General features: G+C 46.4%; 1 protein-coding gene and 1 long non-coding RNA gene across 7 annotated transcripts in view; one reads left to right on the top strand and one right to left on the bottom strand.

The window, feature by feature from the left end:
• LOC139054758 (uncharacterized) overlaps window positions 1-16,885 on the top strand; it is a 129,360-nt gene that overhangs the window by 85,149 nt on the left and 27,326 nt on the right. The window contains exon 1 of one of the 2 annotated variants that reach the window (XR_011511492.1): window positions 9,059-9,212. The exons of the other annotated variant lie outside the window; for it this stretch is intronic. This is a non-coding gene — a long non-coding RNA (uncharacterized lncRNA). Of the gene's footprint in view, window positions 1-9,058; window positions 9,213-16,885 lie in introns of those variants that run through there. 2 annotated transcript variants of the gene reach the window in all.
• LOC139054757 (phospholipid-transporting ATPase ABCA3-like) overlaps window positions 3,037-16,885 on the bottom strand; it is an 89,241-nt gene continuing 75,392 nt past the window's right edge. For 4 of the 5 annotated variants that reach the window (XM_070532343.1, XM_070532344.1, XM_070532346.1 and 1 more), the window contains exons 25-29: window positions 16,449-16,632; window positions 13,160-13,347; window positions 10,188-10,361; window positions 8,343-8,556; window positions 3,037-3,351 (exon numbers count right to left, since the gene is read on the bottom strand). In XM_070532343.1, coding sequence (XP_070388444.1) covers window positions 3,187-3,351; window positions 8,343-8,556; window positions 10,188-10,361; window positions 13,160-13,347; window positions 16,449-16,632 — 925 coding nt within the window. In that variant the 3' untranslated portion in view covers window positions 3,037-3,186. The remainder of the gene's footprint in view (window positions 3,352-8,342; window positions 8,557-10,187; window positions 10,362-13,159; window positions 13,348-16,448; window positions 16,633-16,885) is intronic. The other variant, XM_070532347.1, reaches the window with a different exon arrangement.

Genomic DNA, 16,885 nt, shown 5'->3' with positions numbered 1-16,885 from the left:
GATACTCGATAACGCGTCTGTTTAGCGTACGTATGCTCAGTTTCGTCAGCGTTCCGGGGTTGAAGTCGTTTCCTTGCGGTAAGCGATACAAGGCTAGTGGAAGAGTAATTTTTTTTATCCTCGAGGAATGCCGTGCACCGCGAAGGGCGGCCGGCAACAAAGCCAGTTCTTCAGTAGCAGTAGTCCGTGAAGTTTGTCACACAGACTCATTGCATTCCTGATTATGTCAGTCACTATCTTTGCAGCCAGCCACTGCACACGCCTTCCCTCTACCATTCCACATTTTTTCCAGCCTGAATGGAGCACAGTGCGAACACCCAGTTGCCTTTCCGGCATCTCATCGCACTATAGCTGGGCAGGAGCGGTAATGGTTTCGTATTCGTGCGCATTCGCTGAGGCAACGTGCGGCGTGCCAACGAAAGCGCCATCTCGTTCCTCTAGAACAAACTGCTCCACGAAAAGGGTCAATGGAAGAACGACAAGGTTACTAGGCGAGGTGTTACTTATGGACGATTTTACTAGTATATCTGGCCCTACCTTAAATCCACATGAATACTACAAAATACATTAGAATTCCTGCCGTCTCTTCATATTGTTAACGGTAGGAAATCCCCACCATGGCCGTGTACAGTAGTTATGACGGTGCGCTGCTAAGCCCGAGATTGCGGGATCAAGGAAGGAAGGAAGGAAGGAAGGAAGGAAAAACATTATTGCTCTATTTACAGCTTTCAGCGGCTAACAGAGGTCTTCATGTTTTACTGAAATCTCCGTCGTCTTGAGTGGTCGGCGCCTCTATTCCAGAACACCGCTGAGCCTGGCCACTTTAAGAGCGTGCTGCACCAATGAAACCGCGGCCGCGGCGGCCACATTTTGATAGGCGCGAAATGCAAAAACGCCTATGTACTGAAGGCCCCTCAGCCTTCGCTCAGGGGGTCCGCGATCCGCGACCAGCACGACAAAGGACCAAAGGCGCAAGGAGCAAAAACCGCTTTAATTTACGATAGAATGTAACACTCAAAATTACCGCAGCCTCGCGGCCAATAGCAGAAAACAACAAGGAAAGGAAGCAGGCAGCAAAGAAGCAAAGCAGCAAAAGGCAGCAAAAGCAAAGCGGCAAGCAGCAAAACAGCGAGGCAACAAAATATACAAGCGAAAGGGAGCGACGAAAGAACGGCTGCTACCAACCATCAACCAACACAATCTTTCGGGCGATAACCAAATGCATAAAGCGCAGAAAGCAAGCAAGCAACGAACCAGGCGCGCAGATAGTCCCAAAAGCGAACAACAAGAACAACAACACTCTTTCATGCAGACACAATGCAAAGACGCTTTTCCCCCTGCTCTGCAGCACGCTCGGTAAAAGAAACTTAGACGGGCCACGCCCCACCAGCGCCTCCCCAAGCCCGCGCCCCGCAAAAAGCCCCGAGTGCCGTCTCCGCTGCCTTCTTATCGGGCAGCCGCCTTCCCGGCAGTCCCCGCGCGAGTTCTTACGCTATCGCGATCGATGCGCATGCTCCATGCGACGAGTGCCGTTGTGGCGCGCGATTCAAAGGCTTCCCCGTGCGCGCTGCAGAGAGGGCCAAGGGCCCGACAGTACTATAAATTGGGTGCACTTTAGGGAAACCAAGGAGGTCATAATTGATCTGCAGTCCCTCGCTAGGGCACGACTCACAGATTTGGCATGTGAAACGTCATAAATTATTTACAATAAATCAATAGAAAGCACGGAACCACTACAATAGAATATCGCCTATTGAAACGAAACAAATTTTAATCGAAAAGTTGGTTGAACAATTGCTTAACGACTAAATTTCTGCGCATATTATATATGTTAATGGAGAGTAAAACGCAATACTTAGCCTGAAGACTTTATTCTTTCGATAAGCGAGTCACGAATTTCACAGATAGATGTCCAACGGTTTACTTTGCGAAAATAATGAAAACCTATAACAAGCGAGTTCTTTCATGGATCTGCTCAAAATGTATTATAGATTACTGCGTTATTATTTAGTAGTAGCTTTAACCAATCACGGTGATTCGTTTACTACTTTACTGAACATTTCTTGTGGAAGCGTATTTCTTTTCGATACGTGCGTATACTCCAAGGGGAGTACGGTAGCACGATTAAAAAAACGGGATAAAAGAAGACACATAGGGACACACACAGCGCTGTGTGTGTCCCTATGTGTCTTCCTTTGTCCCGTCTTTGAATCGCGCTACCGCACTCCCCTTGAAGATGCATTACCAACAAGCCCACATTGCAACCCTCGCGCGTATACTGTCGTATACTGTACTACGGCGACACTTGGTCCACGAGTGCGCATTGTTCACTGCGTTCGAACAACATGGTAGAGTTGAAGGGGGTACTGACGTCATATTTTGTATTATTCATATTTTGCGTTAAGTCAAGGTCCGAGACATCTAATCGCTATTAAAAAAAAATTTTACAAGCCTCAGAGCACCGTATATAATTTATTATTTTAGTCTTTTATTAAATTGGTATATGTGGACAAGTGGGAACAAGACATTGCGAACTCGCTCGGGCTCACTCAATCACCTCGTATGCTGCTGCTTTTTGTTAGGGCCGTTGTACAGCATAGCGGACCGAGTGAGCCACAGGCAGTTTAACAATCACGCGATGTACTGCGCCTATATACTGTGTCGTGACGTCCCGATACAGCATTTTCCTGCATACGGAACTGGAACTGGCTGTAGAAAGGCTAATACATTAAATGAACAACGTCGATATGAGCCTTCTCGCTATTCTCTTCATGGTTTAGAGATGTAGGACTTTCATTTATTGCGAGTAATGAATAGTGAAAAATGTCATCTCAGTCCACATTTAAGTTTGCCGTCAGAACCGAGTGCCCTGTCCCACATGTATCGGCTTCACATTCGCTACTTCCAAATGGCGCATGCTCCCATCTTCATCTGGAGCAGCCACATACATCCAGCTCCACATCCTCTGTATTTCTTAAAAAGTAGCAACGTATCGCAGCAAGCACCACCTTAAGAGGTAAAACAAACGCAATCCAATGCAAATTCAACAGCAATTATTAGTGCAGTATCACACCCCTAAAAGCACCTACATTATATCGAGAAAGAGCAGACTTGTTCGATTACATTAGTCTATGACATGGCGTACTATATATGAAAGTGCCCATTGCATAGCATAATGGTTCGCATTCATGCGCTGCCTTTGCCTACGGTCGCAAACTCCGTGAATACGTCTTCTAGAGTCGTCGGTGAGAGCCAGATATCGTCAAGTTGTAAAGCGACCTTCAGTTCCTCAATCTTGGTGTAGATGGTTCCCCACGAGAGACTTTTGTCCAACTGGTATTCGTGCCTTCCCTGCGGAAAGGAGTATATAAACACAATGGTGCTGTGAGTATGGAACCATACTTTATATCAGTGATGTTTTTTATTGAATCATACCTCATTGCTACTTTGTCACCAACACGTGTAGGCATCTTAATTGTTATTAAATATAGCAGATAAACATGTTCACCGCGCATATCGGCTACTTAGCCATGAGAAGAGCGAATATATGACAGGAGAAGTCACTGAAGTCCTTGTAAACTGCCTCACACTCCATTATTAGTGAAGCAAGCAATGTGTTACGTAAAACGGAAAACAACAGATCACGCGACCCGCCGTGGTGACTCAGTGGATAGGGCGTTATGCTCTTCAGTATGAGAGGTCACTGGCTCGTATATTGCTGGCGGCTTGGCTAATTCCGATGGGGCGTTGAATGTTCTTGTATACCGTGATTTGGGTACTCTTTGGGAACACCACTTGCTCAAACATATTTCCGACTATTCCGCAATGCGGTGTGCCTCATTTCTGTGCATACTACAAACCCTTATCTTTGAATGGAGAGCAAACGCAGGGCTTCCTTTTAAGATCTACATATGTCACTACGCGAGCCATGATACCCATACTAATAGAGTTCGGCAATAAATTTTCTTCGCTTTATTCAAAGAACAGTGACAGTTCAGCACGATTTCGGAGCGTTGTACCACACAATTTATTAATTATTGTGAAGGCCACACATTGTCATTTCATTAGCTTAGCGATATGTTGAACTGTAGAGAGAGAGAGAGTGAAATAGTAGCGCCTTATTAGGGGAGAGGGATGGAGATGGGGCCCTAGTGATTTTTACCATTTTTGCTTCTTTAACATATATTCATATAACATATAATACATTCATATATATATATATATATATATATATATATATATATATATATATATGATTCCAATAATATATTGCTACGGAACAGCCGCCGTAACTACACCGTTGACCGTAGCTACACGTGACAATATAATAAATTCATATATTTCTATAACATAGTCGAACCCACTATGACCGACTTTGGAGTGAAACAACGTTGCAGCTGAGCCGTCGTGTTCAGTACGAAAGGTAATCCTTGCAGAGCTGCCACACCTAGCTATTCCGTCTTCCAAGGACAGATGCACAAGCCACCATTCCTTCATCTTGAGTTTTGACCGGAATAACGCAGGCACGTTATAAAAATCATTCTCCTTTTCGCACTACTTCAGTTGCCAACACTGTGCTCTACCTGCGTTATCAGCAGGATCAGTCGGCTTTAAATTGTCGATGATAAGAATTATTAATTAATAGAATTGGTAATAAAATAGAATTGATAAGAAAAATACAAGGATGATAAGAGGGTGGCAGGACTTGCAGCGGTGGCATAGAGGTAGAACACCCGCCTCACGTGCAAAGAGGTCCGTGGTTTGAATCCCGGTGCCGGCAATTTTCCACCGGATTTTTTTTTTTTAAATCCGCGCGTTGATAAAATTGCATAAACAGGCCTGGAGTTTGGCCTGATCCCGGTGACCAGAACCGGTAATGCATTCCCTCACCAGAGCAGTATTGGCCACCCTGGTGCAGTACTTGGCCACAACCTCCTATATGAACACAACAATCAAACCCCGGCCCTCAGTCCCCAGCAGCTGCGAAGCAACTGACCATGGAGGTGGTCAGACCTGCGACACAGCAGAGGGTGCTAAGAATCTCTGGCTCCGAACAGGCCGCCATTGGAATATGAACCTGGCAACGTTTAACGCTAGACCGTAATCTAGTGAGGCGAGTCTAGCAGTGCTATTGGAGGAATTAGAGGGCAGTAAATGGGATATAATAGGGCTCAGTGAAGTTAGGAGGCCAAAAGCAGCATATACAATGTTAAAAAGCGGGCACGTCCTGTGATACCGGGGCTCAGCGGAGAGACGAGAACTAGGAGTCGGATTCCTGATTAATAAGAATATAGCTGGTAACATACAGGAATTCTATAGCATTAACGAGAGGGTGGCAGGTCTTGTGGAACTTAACAAGAGGTACAAAATGAAGGTTGTACAGGTCCACGCCCCTACATCCAGTCATGATGACCAGGAAGTCGAAAGCTTCTATGAAAACGTGGAATCGGCGATGGGTAGAGTGAAAACAAAATACACTATACTAATTGGCGACTTTAATGCCAAGCTGGGCAAGAAGCAGGCTGGAGACAAGGCAGTGGGGGAATATGGCATAGGTGCTAGGAATAGCAGGGGAGAGTTATTAGTAGAGTTTGCAGAACAGAATAATATGCGGATAATGAATACCTTCTTCCGCAAGCGGGATAGCCGAAAATGGACGTGGAGGAGCCCGAACGGCGAGTCTAGAAATAAAATAGACTTGGAAAGAATGAGATGTATGGGTTAAGAGACAAAGCCGGCAATATCATTACTAATATGGATGAGATAGTTCAAGTGGCTGAAGAGTTCTATAGAGATTTATACAGTACCAGTGGCACCTACGACGATAATGGAAGAGAAAATAGTCTAGAGGAATTCGAAATCCCACAAATAACGCCGGAAGAAGTGAAGAAAGCTTTGGGAGATATGCAAATGGGGAAGGCAGCTGGGGAGGATCAGGTAACAGCAGGTTTGTTGAAGGATGGTGGGCCGATTGTTCTACAGAAACTGGCCACCCCGTATAAGCAATGCCTCATGACCTCGAACGTACCGGAATCGTGGAAGAACGCTAACATAATCCTAATCCATAAGAAATGGGACGCCAAAGACTTGAAAAATTATAGACGGATCAGCTTACCTTCAGTTGCCTACAAACTATTTACTAAGGTAATCGCAAATAGAATCAGGAACACCTTAGACTTCTGTCAAGCAAAGTACCAGGCAGGATTCCGTAAAGGCTACTCAACAATAGACCATATTCACACTAGTAATCAGGTGATGATATGAGAAATGTGTGGAATATAACGAACCCTTATATGTAGCTTTCATTTATCTCGAGAAAGCATTTGATTCTGTCGAAACCTCAGCAGTCATGGAGGCATTACGGAATCAGGGTGTAGACGAGCCATATGTAAAAATACTGAAAAATATCTATAGCGGCTCCATAGCCACCGTAGTCCTCCATAAAGAAAGCAGTCGGGCAGGGAGATACGATATCTCCAATGCTCTTCACAGCGTGTTTACAGGAGGTATTCAGAGACCTGGATTGGGAAGAATTGGGGATAAAATTGATGGAGAATACCTTAGTAACTTGCGATTCGCTGATGATATTGCCTTGCTTGGTAACTTAGGGGACAACTGCAATGAATGCTCACTGACCTGGAGAGGCAAAGCAGGAGAGTGGGTCTGAAAATTAATCTGCAGAAAACTAAAGTAATGTTTAACAGTCTCGGAAGGGAACAGCAATTTACAATAGGTAGCGAGGCACTGGATGTGGTAAGGGAATTCATCTACTTAGGGCAGGTTGTGACGGCGGATCCGGATCATGAGAAGGAAATAATCAGAAGAATAAGAATGGGCTGGGGTGCGTTTGGCAGCCATTCTCAGATCATGAACAGCAGGTTGCCATTATCCCTCAAGAGAAAAGTATATAACAGCTGTGTCTTACCAGTACTCACCTACGGGGAAGAAACCTGGAGGCTTACGAAAAGGGTTCTACTCAAATTGAGGACGACGCAACAAGCTATGGAAAGAAGAATGATAGGTGTAACGTTAAGGGATAAGAAAAGAGCAGATTGGGTGAGGGAACAAACGCGAGTTAATGACATCTTAGTTGAAATCAAGAAAAAGAAATGGGCATGGGCAGGACATGTAATGAGGAGGGAAGATAACCGATGGTCATTAAGGGTTACGGACTGGATCCCAAGGGAAGGGAAGCGTAGCAGAGGGCGGCAGAAAGTTAGGTGGGCGGATGACATTAAGACGTTTGCAGGGACAACATGGCCACAATTAGTACATGACCGGGGTTTTTGGAGAAGTATGAGAGAGGCCTTCGCCCTGCAGTGGACGTAACCAGGCTGATGATGATGATGATGATGATGATGATGATGAGAATTAACATCGAGCGAAAAAAATACTATCCTATTCCGGCCTTGTTCCATCGCTTTTTTATTATTATTATTGAAACGGATAATGACGAGTGCTTCACAACTTTATGGTGGCAGCAGCTACACCTTTTCACGGGGCAAAGGGGATAAACATGCACAAAAAGAGAGAGCAATGTCACAAAATATGGCACTACGGAGAACACTAGATGTATATAAACAATGCAGTCCAACAGTGGAATGTGCATGTTTCATCTATTTAAAAACACCTTTTTTTCCTTCTTGCATATTGTTGTATACCTTGATGATGCGCTGCCGACCGTGTTCGAAGCGCTTCACTTCGATCAGCAGAACACCGCATCTCTTTTCCTAGAGGGCACCCTGTGTAACTTCCGCTCTGTGTCTGAATAATTTATTGTTAGAAAAGTCAAATAATGCACAGTGTGTCGTCTGCCAGTTTATAACTTTAGAATGTTGCCTCTTTCGTTGCAGCCTCTAGTTTTGGGTGAATATTTACATCCTGTTTGTTTCCCTGTAGGTCCTTTTTTTTGCTTGGATTTTGTTTCATTGATCAAATGGCGTTTTATATTTTTGAAGTATGCTTCGAATCAGCTCACATTATTAGAGCTTTCCAAGATGTTCAGAATGTAAGATGGCAGCATGATTTCTCGCTTCCCGCGAGCCCCTGGACTTCTAAATACTGCTCTCTGTCTGAACAGATTGTAGGCCCAGCCTCACGGCACGCGTAAAGCCACGTGGGACCACTGTGGTACCAGGAACTACGCTGTTCTGACATTACGACGATGGCTAGTACCTCCGGCGAGTACCTACACCCTAAACAGTCAATAGCATCAGCAAGAAAAGCAACCTCCTAATAGTCGCCCTGAGCGACACCACCTCACGTAAAAATGTGCTACAGATAGAAAAAAAGCGAAAACTACGCTATAGTAACCGACAAAAGGGCACAGCGACACTACTCACCTTGTATACACGCAGGCGCTTGCTCTTCGGCAGTATTTCGTTCACGGCTGAGTCTATCCGCGCACTGTGTCCGCGTTCTGCGTCGTTTACGGTGAACGCAAGCGTGCAACCACGGCCGTAGCGCTCCATAATACGGCGTAGCGGTCCGAGGCAGCGAAACTGCCCTTCAGCCATGATGCCCACTCGATCGCAGGCAGCCTCGCACTCTTCCATCCTACGTCGAACAGAGCTTATCACTTGTTCATACTAAAACAAAGAAACAAGGACCATCTTTCTTTTCAAAAGTCAAGAACGGTGTATCTTTCATGCTGCAACGCGTCGGTCCCCCTTTCCCGCTTTTCGACAATCATAATTCTACATGGGACACAGCTACGGCTCCCAAAGATTCGGAATTTCTCAATATGAGTGCAAAAGACAAACAGCTTCTAGTTGGCGTCATACTACATTTATTGTCAACACTCGTTTGAAAACTGCATTCCTTGCAGTAGATTGTTATGCATGCGTATGTTGCCGTAAGCCATGCTACGTGAGAAAACGCTGGCACATTCTGGGGGAGCTACAGATAAGTGCAATCACGTCGAAATCGCACGTGACCGCACTTATTTAATCACGCGTGCACGATGGCAGGAAAGGACGAGGATGAGGAGGATGGCTGCGATATAAAAGAATGGCGCTACCTTGAAACGTTTTTATCTATGAAGTTTAGCCAAGGCAAGCCTGATGAGGCGTCTAGGGGGCGCGAGATGCTGGCAAGCACCGCTGCATCTGTTGCCTCTTGAAAACACAAAATGACCTGTTTTCATTACTCCAAGGAAAGTTTTCAGGACGGAGGACACTTGGGGTCATTCGCCACGCGCAAGGCACGTCGAGGTATGAGCGCACATCCGTGCTGCTTTCTGCATTATGTCATTTATTAGCAATGTATTTCATCGACTTCATTTTCTGGATGTAGTCATTCGTTTCTACCGAAATATGGGTAGACATGTGCAGTTTCGCTTGTAAAGCTGCGTCTTAAACTGAACAAATGATTGCGCTTCAGTGGATTTAATTACGAAAGCTTACGAAATCGAAGCCTTTCATAATTTGTGCAGTCTTCTACGTACAGCTCATACAAGGACAAATAAATAAAACTGTGATGGCATACACACAACGTTGTGTGCCATTCTTTCCTTGCGTCGAGGTACTGTGCTTTTTACATAGAGGATAATAAATGAGCGGCTTTCCAAAGCCCCCATCCTAGCAATATTTCTGCGTGTTAGGAGACGGGTTATCGTAAGCATCATTATTACAGTGCTAATGCCGCAGAGGAATATATAACTTGCGCGTGACGTCACTATGACCAATATGGCACGTGGAATGATGTCGGTGTCATCTTCACTGGTACGGGTAATCTTTTTCCGTGGTGGAAGGATAGGTTATTAGAGGTCCGTGCCCTACAGGCTGTGTTGAAGATTGTTGAAGCCACGCGAGACGCCATGGAACGCAGCTGCTCACCGTGGTGGTTCAACAGCATGGCGCCTATAGGATGCTGTCATGCAAGCCATCTGTATGGTTAGCCACACAAAATAACAGCATTAAATGTAGTTTCCGCCTGCTCTAGGCAAGGTGTCGTTCGGCGTCACATATTTCATTTCGCGTGGCCTGATAACCGAGCTGTTATTCCTGCAAAAGTGTGTCCCTTATGTTTCCCGGTGAAGTATAATGTCAATCGGAACACATTTCGCTTCAAGGTGAGAGATTTGTTATCGAGCGGCGTGATACAGGACCTGCCCGTAGGCCGAGCTACGCCACACTGACCAATTGCCTTAAGTGGGTACGTCATGAACACCTAACACGCGATCGTACTTGTGCGACGTCATGACGACCGCTGTACCGCAGGTGGCGCTGATGGCCCTCAGCGCTGCCAGGATATCCCTGCGCGCCATGACATCGACGCCGGCCGAAGGCTCGTCAAGGAACACCACGCGTGGCTGGCCGATAAGCGCGGCAGCCACGGACAGCTTCCGTCGGTTGCCGCCACTGAACAAAGCGGACGAATGAAAGAACATCTGAAACGCGCACGACGAAACACTGTCTCCTAGTGAAAACCGCCCGTTATGTCTACCTTTTCAAAAGTCTCTATGTACATTATCTGTCTCGTTTTGCTAAAATGCAAGTGCATAGGGTGCCCTAGTTTTTCAAAAGTACACTGTGCACAGCTGGCTACTAGATAAGAGCTTTCCCTAGAAATGCCTGGTCGCTGGAAAAGTTGGGAGGGTACTATAGGATTCAACAGAGTAACTAGATTTTGCTATGTTTGTCAGCCGTGGTAACTCAGTAGTTATAACTTTCGTATGCGGATTCCAGGCAGCGGGTCCCATTCAGGGTTGCTTTAGCGACTTTGCAAGTGCTCTTGCGTATTGTAATGTCAGTCTAACTCAACGACCACTTAACAGAACAAAATAGTTTCATGGTTGCAAAATGTCAATTCCCTCGGTCTCCTGTGTCACTCTCGTTCACTGTGGAGCGAGCTTCTCGACTTCGGGAGCCTTGACCTATTGAGCCAGCATACTAGAGTTGGTACACAGGCCCCGTAAACTCTGGGCTTTCTCATACGGATTCCTTTAGCTCGATTCTATACACTTCTTCTCCAATGTTTGTGGCTGGCCGAACATAATATATGATATCGTAGGCGAAGCGCCGCTCCAACTACTAATGGAGCTCGAAAAGGAATAGCACTGGAATAGAATCGATATATATATTACACCATCCCCGTGCTGTTTCTTACTGTTGTAATGACAAGCCCAATTATGTTTTCAATTTAGCAGGTGTTGGACATACGACACCCTGTTCTCGCGTAGTTCCGCATAACCGCGCGACGGCTAGGTTGCACATTCAGGTACTTAGGTGCCTTATAACGTGAAAGAAGGGACAGCCGTAGCCGTAGCCAGAGTACCACGGGTATCACGCATAGCTGCTCCCCCAATTACGGAAAAGTTGTCTTGATTCCGATTTGCGTTCCATTTTTCTTTTGTAAAATGTTCGTCTCATAACACTGAGAGTGTAATTAAAAAACAATCCTTTCTATTATGCTTTGCTGTTTCACTCCTGCAGCTAGTACTCCTGCTAAAAAACTTTGCAGAGATATGTTACACTTTTTTGATAACAGTAAAACAATTATAGATGCAAAAAAATTTTCCGAATAGATAGGAATGAAATCAAAGCAACAAGCAATACAACTGCCCTTCTAATGAAAGTCTAACCGAGACTTTGTGTACGATGCATGCAGTGTTCTACCAGCTGATCCACGGCGACTCCTATTTCTCCGTCCACTTTCCTATATAGGTTTGGTTATGAGCATGCAGGCGACCAGTACTAGTCAACGCCGCTCGTGTGGAATAGCTCCTAAGCCTCCTGTGGAACGACAGACGTGTTTTTAAACGCGCGTGGGCCTGTTGGCTGGTATTGACTGTTGACAAGTGACAAGTGCTTCTGTTGCAATAAGACCGAAAGGCGGCCTAGTTGGTTCCACATCACTGTGGAAAAATTGAAAGACCAGCGCAGACTGACAACTGAATTTTTGTTCCTAAACACAGCACACACTCGAGACCCATCACATGATCACCACGCATCGTTCCACATGATAACAACACTCATAAAATCATCTTGCTCAAATTATTCAAATCAAATTAACTTGCTCAATATTAGACGATACAGTGTCTATCATATACTGTGTTGACCAAAATTGACAGTGGGGTATTGGAAGAACCCCTAGGCGCAATCACTGAGTGCCGGTTCTAAGGTTTCGCATCAATGGTGCTCATGACATATTTGGCCATATACAGTAACAATGTTGCTACATTAAAAAAGAACGAGAAAAGCTTATGTTCTGCTTAGACGTTTTTCCTCAAGGGCACTCAGTAATACACTCTAACAAATGTTTGCACCCTTTGGGGTGTATATCTGCCACACAACAATAACCGTCATCAGCCTTGTTTGCGTTTCCTTTCTTGAAAAGGCCGCGCCCGCTATTTTCCCGTCGGCGATGCTATGTCATGCTGATAACGCACATTCCGTTCGTTACTGGGATGTACCGAGCTAGCAGCGTTAAAAAATAAAGAAATGCCGACAAGACAGATGACGTATCTTGTTGTTTTGCAAAATACGACTCAGAGAGTGTAAACTTTTATTACACTCTTAGAAAATGTACACCCTTTGGGGCGTATCTTGTCCCAAAACAATAATCGTCATCCGTGTTGCCCGCGTTTCCTTTCTTTAACGCTGCGAGCCCCGTACTTCCCAGTCACGAACGGCATGCGCGTTATCAGTGTGACGCAGCATTCTCGACAGGAAAGTAGCGAGCGCCGAGTTTTCAGGAAAGGAAACGCAAGCAAGGCAGATGACGATTATTGTTGTGGGACAAATATGCACCCCAAAGGGTGCAACCATTTTAAGAGTGCATAAGAAAAGTTTACACCCTTTGAGTCGTATCTTGCCACAGAACAAGAAAAGTCATCTGGCTTGCCCGCATTTCCTTTCTTTAACGCTGTGAGCCCGGTACTTCCCAGTAACGAACGGCATGCGCGTTTTCAGCATGACATAGCATTGCCGACGTGAAAGTAGCGGGCGCGGCGTTTCAAGAAAGGAAACGCAAGCGAGGCAGATGACGATTATTTTTCTGTGGCAGATATACACCCCAAAGGGTGTAAACGTTTTTTAGAGTGTAAAGCTAGTGGAATGACGGATTCAAGAATAACGAGATACAATTATCCTAGGACAAGCAACTGGTGACCACAAACCCTTGAGAGATATGGCTCGTTTTTTTTGTTTTTTCTCACCTGTACGTTCCGCACCTTCGCCCAGCGTGGCCTGACAGTCTGAACGTGTAGAGAAGGTAATCTAAAAGAGGCGATATCTCGCCTTCAGGCACGCCACGCAGCCTTGCAATCAGGCGCAGGTACTCCCGTGCCGTCAGGTTGTCCAGGAGGCCATCGGTCTGCGGGCAGTAGCCTATCGCTGATTGCCACTGCAGTGAAAAAATATCCGACGCAATTGACCCCAAATTTCGCATGATTGATCTTGACGTTTGGCATTATTTCATGTTTTGGTTACAAAGAGAAACGCCTGTGCCTAAACGAAATGGCATGGCCCAATCCCCTGCGTACCTGGCTGACACATAAGTGTTTGCAAATCATGTCTAAAAACGGGCCTGTTTCAAGGACTCTTTTTATAGCATTCTTTCGTCACTGAAATCATCAAAATTGTGATACAGTAATCTTTTGTACTATAGTGTCCCCTCTTAGGCCAGTTTTTGTGCTTCTGTCTTGAATGCTCGCTTCCGATGTACCTGTTGCAGCAACTTGCATTTCCTTCCTTGGACCGCCTGTCTGATTATCGTGCGTTTGGAAGGTCGCCTGCATCTAGCACTTATCAGCTTTGAATTTCATCTTGCCGTCCGCCGTCTTACCTCCTCTACTGTTCAATCGTGATCAGTTTCTGCCTTTCAACTTATGCTAGGACTTCGGCGCGGCAGGATTAGACAGCTTTAGAATAGCATTTGTCGCCTTAAGTACGCTAAACATAAGTACCTTAGCGTACGTGTCCTTTCAAGTCTTTTAGTTTACCTTACGGAAACACAAACGTAAAGAAAACTTCATAAAACAGGGCGTCACCTGGTGCCTCGTGCCAAACGTATCCAAGCCAAGGTCGTCCATTAGCCACCATCCTGCTGTTTCTATGTGGTGTTGTGCCATTACCACAAGCCCGGATTCCGAATCTGCAAGATGCAGAATCTATCCTGCGAGCGCCCTAATTCTCCCTTCACAAGTCAAGATGCTGAGCCGTCAGGCAGCGGTGCTCCGCGGAGAAGCATCGGTGAGCAGCATGTTCAGACATGCACACAAGTTCCAGACAGCCCGGCGCCGCACCTCCTTTTGCCTGGAGGTCACCGCGCGCGCGAACTTTGAACCGGGTGGCCAGCGCGGTCGCTGGTTGGACCCCTCGGACGACCGTCGAGTGCTGACTTTGTATTGGGCCGTTTGAGTGACAATGGTTCCTCGGGGATTATAAAAGCCGCGACGCACCGCCTGAAAAACCGGATCCGCCGAGCCACCGGGAGCACAGTGCCGCTCTCGACTGGGGTGAGATGTGTCACGCGTTTTCGCCGGACGTCGCCGTGCGGGAACAGTCGCGTTTGCTGTGCGATCTCGGCCCCAGTGCCGACCCGTTCATGTCCTGTATAATGACCTGTATATAGTGTATAAAGTCCCTTTTGTTATTCTCATCGACGCCTGGCTCGGAGTCTTCGCTACCAACGCTCTGTCACGAAACGGGTGATGAGCGCTACGGGACCACAAAGTCGTAATCGTGGTGCAGCGGTGCAAAGTCGTAACAGTGGACGCGTCTCGTTAGACGTACGGGGGACAGAATCGTCGAATGACGTCAGAAAATAGACTTTCTATGCGCTCATAACTAACCTTTCAAGTGAGTTTACAGAAACAGAAAGCTCGTTACAATACTTACTGGCGATCAACGCGAGTGAGAGCGTAGCCATCACGAGAATCACGCTGAAGCGGGAGCCAAGGGTGCCGCCATGTTCGACAACGCTATATCTTAGCGGCCGTAAACATTGCAGACCTTAAACTCACCAAATAACCTACGTTGTCATAGCGCGCGTAAACCACAGAAACACTACAACGTTCCGAGCATGAGCAGTATGGATGACGCCATTTCTTAACGTAGGTAATGCTTTTGCGTTCGGTTGCAAATGCTATGCTGAAGCTGTCTATTATCTCGCGGGGCGCTTAGGATACCGTCTTGTTTTCTGTTGCTTTCGCCGTTTTCCCCGACTATCTTGTGGCATTATACAGTTTTAGTACTACGTACGTAGCATACGTAAAAGTGCTGCGTACGTAAGATTGCTAGGTTCATCAAAGTGCGCATGTGCAGAACGCAACACGAACGGTACGTGATGCGTACACGGCCGCTGGATACGCACGCATCCGATTCTTGCGTGCCTACGTAGGGAGCCTTGCGTGCTGCTCTCGTGGTTCTCGTTTGTTCGGAAGAGCGCGAGACAAACGAGTTTTCCAAAATGGAAGCGTCAAAGGTGACCACCGGAAGGCTGTACTTTTCAGTGGCCTACGATTTGGCTTTGCTGTGTGAAGTGAACGCGCAGAAGCCATTCCCGGATCCTTCACAGTGGGAATGAATAGCAAAAATAGGAACTTTGTTTTTGAGAAAGTGTTCAGTGTGTGGTGTTTGGGCGAAAGGCTAGACCTGCTTTTGGCGCAGGTCGTCGCAAATGACCGTGCCAGCCTCAGAAATCAAGTACTCGGTTTTTATTTTTCTCGATATGATTCGTGTATTTCATCTGTATTAAAGGTAGAGTCTCTTGAAGGCCTAAATAGAGTTCGACGAAGCGGGAACGCGCCCACACGTTACATCGCGTTAGCGAGATCAAAAGCGTCTAGTTCGACCGACGGTTCGACGTACTGGCGGACGCGGGCAGTGCGCACCGACGCGCCCGACGTCTAACGCTCGACCGCTTACGTGCGTAGGCATTTCGCTGTACTAAAAGCCCTAACGCGACACGCGCTCCTACGTTCCGCGAAACGCTTGCATGCTGCGTACGTATCGTCATGGCGCAGTACAAAAACTGTCTATTATCGATTTTTTTTCTAGACCGTCGGGGAAAGCACAATCTCCTTGGAATAGCATATCAAATGCAATTATGAGTGGGTATGTCGTTATCCAACAACTGCCTCGTTCACCTTGGCAAATTTGTCGATTAACCAGCAAAATATGAGTTGAAAGAGGGTACAAGCTTGTAGGAACCTGTAGACGTACAAATTCGGCTGCGTAGTTAAAACGCTCTTTGATATAAAAATTTCCTTGCTAACGGGCAAAGGCCTAAGCATACACGAGACCTATGCACGTGGCTCGTTTCATCTATTTGAACACTTTGAAAATGTACCAGTAGTTCACTATCGGCCGAAATACGTTATTTTATTAGGCAAACGTTCTTTCCAATAACGCGCAACCGTAAATATTGTGGAAACGCAAAAGCGTATCTGCCGCTCTTTGGTTTGTAATTACCTATAGCCGTTTGCTTGGGCGTTTACTTACCTGACGTGGATTCCTGGAGAGGACGGCTTGGCTCATGTAGGCGTCACCCTCCGAGGGCCTGGTTACGGCAGCCAGCATTCGAAATGTCGTGGACTTGCCGGCCCCGTTGGCGCCTAGCAGGCCGACGCACTCCCCCGGGCGCACTGCGAGACTCACGCCACGCACGGCGTGCACGCGCCCATACCTGCGAGGGAGAATATTGCCCCCCGCTTGGCAAACTTGTCTTTGTTGCTGCCCCATTTGCTCCGTTGTTCTGCCACAAGGTCGTCAATTGTTTGATGGGTTTCCTTTACTACTACGTTATCGCAAAGCGTTCCTAACACATGCCGTACTTGTTCGAATGTAGGTGAACCTTTTTTTTTTTTAATGTTACCCGAAGTGAGCTGTCAACCTATTATACTCTGAGCCCAAGCTTCTCGACCTATATTCGTGAACAA

The sequence above is a fragment of the Dermacentor albipictus genome, chromosome 1 (assembly GCF_038994185.2).
Source record: "Dermacentor albipictus isolate Rhodes 1998 colony chromosome 1, USDA_Dalb.pri_finalv2, whole genome shotgun sequence".
NCBI classification, from domain to species: Eukaryota; Metazoa; Arthropoda; class Arachnida; order Ixodida; family Ixodidae; genus Dermacentor; species Dermacentor albipictus.
Note: the sequence above shows the minus strand (reverse complement) of the source record. Positions and strands in the feature narration are given on the sequence as shown.